Here is a 4985-nt window from a genome sequence, read left to right on the forward strand (position 1 = left end):
GATGAGAATTCAATGATACAAGTAAATCTGTCTCTTATACACATCTAGATGTGTATAAGAGACAGCATCATAGGATAGCCATAATTACAGACTTCCCATGGTCTAAACCTCGCATGCGAAAATCAACAAGCTATAACCATGATGATGGTGATAATGAATTATAAAGTTAAAATGACAAAAAATATCCATTTTGTAAACCTTTGATTAAATTCATTAACTTTACAGTTACTATATATAATAAAGAATATATATATATATATATATGTATGCATATATATACAATATACATATATAAAATATATATATATATATTATATATATATTTATAGATTAATATACAGTTTATATTAATCTTAAATTGTTGTCAAAATAATGTTTATTAATTTATTAGGCAATTGGTATGTTTAGATCAAATATATTTACCTTATGACTTTATATTTTAATCCAATTTACAGAGAATTTGAAAATGCAAAGATGAACAAATCCCGCCTGAGAGACGAACTGGCAGCAACAAAGAAAGAGTTATCATCAAAAACAAAACAGGTGCAAACTTTATATTATATAATAAAATATTTTAAGGTTAAACGAACTCATTAATATGTGACTTGTAAACACATGATGACAGGCATAATGTATACTTTTAATATAATGCATAAACAAAGTCACAACACATTACCAACATGTGGAACACAACTTGTGATGGCTTTAGAATTTTAGACTGGGCTGACCCCCACAAGGACTGACAATTTTCGGTGGAGGCCAGTTTGCATCCCGGATCACTGGGGCCTAGATACAATTTTGATCGGTTTTATGCCTTTACAGAAAAGAAAAACAAAAACTGTTTGTGTTGTTTTTCTGGTCTGATGAGTTATGAATGATGGGGGTTTGGCCTGTCCATTTTCCGATTCCACTGAAATTGCCACCAGACACAAGGTCACTGACATGAGAATACTGAATTACCGACAAGTGGACTGATGAACTGCAGCTAACTTGTTATCATCAATGTCTTTTAGTATACTACATTGCTGTATGGTGTTCTCTTATTGTAAACTTAAACATTTGAAGATTCACCATTTTCAAAAGGAATTACACTATTAATTTTTTAATGGTACTGGTAAAAATAGCCGTCTTTTCCAAGACAAATGGGGGGTGGGGAATTACCAATGAAATGGATTTCATATATATTTTTGTATCTACAGCTAAATGATTACAAGATACAAACGGGAAACAATGTGAAACAAATCAAGGCATTGGAAGAGGAGGTTAGCTCTCTGGAGAAAGACAAAGAAAATTTAAAACAGAAGCTGGAAATTTTACAAAGATCTGTCAAGTCACCAAGTGGAGCTAAGGGAGTGATATCAAGATTACTCTTTGAAAGGTGATGCATTTAAATTAACATTATTAATCATAGAAATCGCTCAAAATATTAGGCTATGCAGTGGACGAAATATGCTTGTAGGTTACCAAGGTAGCAAAAGTGGGTCTTTAGTAAAGGCAAAGACACAGACTCAGTGAGGCCAACAAAAAAGACTAGCCAACCGATCAAAATCTTGGAGCAAATAACAAACCAATCCTGATGTTCAAATGTCTCTGTGTTGGGGTAACACAAATTTCTATGACTGACGATAGTGCTGAAGATGGTGGTACGACAGTAAAAAATAACTTAAAGGGGATGGTAATTTCAATTATAATGTTGATACTATAATATATTTATGAACCTAATACTGGTAAAAGTAATGCAACCTTATTCATCCAAGACTACTGTCTGGGTATATGACAACAATGTACATAACATGGTATATGGTCATGCACTGGTTAGTGGGTGGTGTTAATACATGTTCAGGCCTCGAATTTGGGGATTTTATGGGCAAGGCCAAATGGCCTCCGGTATTACATGATTTTAAAAGGCACCAAGGCCAAAATTTCAAGTATAAGAGTGCACCCAAGGCAAAATTTGATTTAGCCTCAGTACTAATTTCTCGCGAGTGCCTTGATTCATTGTGGCCAGGCTAGGCAAGCTAGGCCAAGCCATAGTTGTCAATGGTAATAGGACTTTGTTTTAAGTATTAACTGTTAATTATCGATTCAATGTTGGAATATACTGCGGCGGTTGGCGATCGTACAAAACAGTCAAATTTCATAAAGTTCGATATATTTGTGTTGTTGCTCAGTCCGTCGTCATCGGAGAGGAAGCCACAACTCTAAACTGGCCGCGAAAGCTGCGATGACGTAAGATCACCCAAAGTTAGCTGTGCAGCAAGCACATGTTTACAACTATACAAAGGCCGTATTCGACTGGTCGTTCTTCGTTAAACCACGCCCACATGCGCAGCAGTAACATCCTACTCAACGAAGAAGACCAGTCGATTAGAACTTGTAAATACTCAACAAAACAAAATGGCTGTATAGTTACCGCGATACACGTTGCGTAACCAAGATTGCTTCAACTTGTGGTAGTATGGGTTTTCGTAAAAAAAAATATTTTCATCCAGTTTTTTTTATTCTTGTTTGCCTACAATAATTTTTTGACTCCGTGTGGGTAAATATTATAATGTTAATTTTATGAAATTTAATCTAAGTTATTTTAACGCAAATGTTGTTAATAAAAAATTACCAATCGGCCATGTTTCTCTTTAGTCACGTGGATAACTTAACGCTGATTAACGCACTCTGGTTTACGTTAATTTTCATTGTCAACGAAGTCTAACGAACCAGTCGAATGAAAATAATACTCAACGAAAATTTGTTCCAACGAAATGTACCAGTCGAATGAGCCCATGTTTATATTGCAATAACCGTTAGAGTAAGACGCATGCGCACAGAATGGTAACCGCAAAAACAGTTTGTATCAACACACATGGAAATTCTCTCATGTTCTGTTCTGTCACTGCAACCTGGCCTAGGCTAGCTTAGGCGACCTACATTTTTGGCTTTCATGTTTTCCTTCAAGATTTAAACGTTCTTACTTAAATTTATTTTACGTGTCAAAGGATTTATATTAAGCATCGTGAGGGCACCGAGGCCAAGGCTTCAAAAGGGCAGGCAAGTAGTGGCCGTCGTCGTGCTTCATTTTCAGGGGCACCAAGGCCAACTGGGAGGGCACCGTCGGCAATTCGAGGCCTGCATGTTTTAGTTTAGGAAGTATATCTTAAGTAATGATTAAATGATTTAATACAATGCTAATGCCAATATTGCAATTCAACTGATAAAATATTTAAAATTTTATACTCTATATTTTACCCAGTTTTGTTATAATTTTTTCGAATTTTATTCTGCTGGGAATCTATTTTTCTATGACTTTTTTTTCCTTTTTTTTAATGATTGCCATTTTTCCATTAGAATCTCTTATCATTTTAACTATGATTCTTTTAAGAAGGAATGTTTTAACATATTGTATTTATTTCGTGTTTTAGTATATTTTAAATTGTACTAGGCAATGTGTGTATTCAAACAAAAAAGTCAATAAATAAATTTTGAATTGTGCTCAATTTTTTTCATCCACTGTATAATATCCTCAGCAATGAGATTTTAATATTTACTTCCATTTATACTACTAGCCCAGCACCATTTAACTTGAAAGCTCCTAAGCTTCAAGACCCTGAAGATTGGGGTAGTGATACCAGCCTGGATATCAGCTCACATCCCGGAAATCCTGTTACACCAGATATTGTTAAGCCTAGTCCTAATGCTGCTACTCATCGGGAGTGTAAAGAGTTTGGCATTCCATTTATTAAAACCACATCAATGGCAAATAAGGTAAAATATTTTTTTTTATATAGTTGTGCCTCATTTCAGATTTAATTCTAAAATTCTAATTCAACAATAATTCAGGTGTCCAAAGTATGTACAGGTATTGACGCATTTTTTTTTTGTTTTTTTTTTTTATTACATTTAATTAGTAAAAATATGCTAAGGGCAATGACATTGCAGGCCTATTGCAAGATATTCCCCTTCAGGGTCCACACCCACCTCAGGGCCACCATGGTTGGATAAATTTTTATTTGAAAAAGCACCTTAGATGCCTGGAAATGGCACTCTCTGATTGGAAAAATGGGGGTTCGCTGATGGCACTGCCCAGTTGTTTGCGGTGCTGCTGAACCTCTATGTGATTTCCCCTTAAGTTTTACTATGTCCCCTGATATCAAAAGATTAAGCAGACTTTCTCATTCAGATGTACAGCACATGTTAGTTGCTTGTTAAACGAGGAATGTTAACTTTTTTGTTGACTGGCTATGTCCCCAATCCTAATTGGATTCCCCTGACTGCTGGGTTGGACCTTAATGACAACCACCTACTGGCCATTAAACCACTCTGCTGCCACCTCTACATTCAACCATTCATTGAATTGGGGTAGGGGTAGAATGCAGTGGCCTGACGAAAAGAAATATCCTCTTCAGGGGCGTAGGCAGGTGTTTCGGCATGGGATGGGTGGGTGGGTGCAAAAAATAATTTCAGAATGCATAACTAAATGCCAATTCCAATGAAAATTGAATACTCATTTTTAATGTTTTAGTGGCTGTAGGCCTATCTAACCTAGGCCTAAACTCACGATACGATATTTTCAGCTATTGTATGATATTCCTCTCATGAATTAAATTTAGGCTTTTTAAGATTCGCGAAAGTTTAATGTCGCGAAAACGGCCGAAATTATCAATTCGCGAAAGTTTCTGGTTTACAGTATCTATTTAGGCTAGGCCTATGTATGAAGATACAGTATATGTAAAAATATCGACTTTTTTTACAGCTCATAGTTGATTCTGAAAACTGTTTTTAAAAAAATGATGTAGAGAAATGCCATCAAATGGGCTTAAAAAACTCTAATACCCTGGAGTACAATGGCGCTTCGCCCCCCCGACCAGGGCTTTGCCCCTGGACCCCGATGGGGTCCAGGGGCGCACCCCCCCTATACCCCCGGCCTATTTCAATTTACTCTCCTGTTACTTTCAAATTTCTCCTGCTACTCAAATTCATAAATATACCCCTGT

The 4985-nt window shown here is 36.0% G+C and overlaps 1 protein-coding gene across 2 annotated transcripts in view; it reads left to right on the forward strand.

Moving 5' to 3' along the window:
- The window catches only part of LOC117104779 (E3 ubiquitin-protein ligase TRAIP-like), a 9453-nt gene extending 5637 nt beyond the window's left edge, over positions 1–3816 (forward strand). For both annotated transcript variants that reach the window (XM_033245630.1, XM_033245631.1), the window contains 3 exons: positions 456–543; positions 1200–1378; positions 3558–3816. In XM_033245630.1, the coding sequence (XP_033101521.1) occupies positions 456–543; positions 1200–1378; positions 3558–3801 (511 nt within the window). In that variant the 3' untranslated portion in view covers positions 3802–3816. The remainder of the gene's footprint in view (positions 1–455; positions 544–1199; positions 1379–3557) is intronic.
- Positions 3817–4985: the final 1169 nt, after the last annotated feature.

Source organism: Anneissia japonica, unplaced genomic scaffold, assembly GCF_011630105.1.
Source record: "Anneissia japonica isolate Jap-2015-1 unplaced genomic scaffold, ASM1163010v1 scaffold16605_len18683_cov141, whole genome shotgun sequence".
NCBI classification, from domain to species: Eukaryota; Metazoa; Echinodermata; class Crinoidea; order Comatulida; family Comatulidae; genus Anneissia; species Anneissia japonica.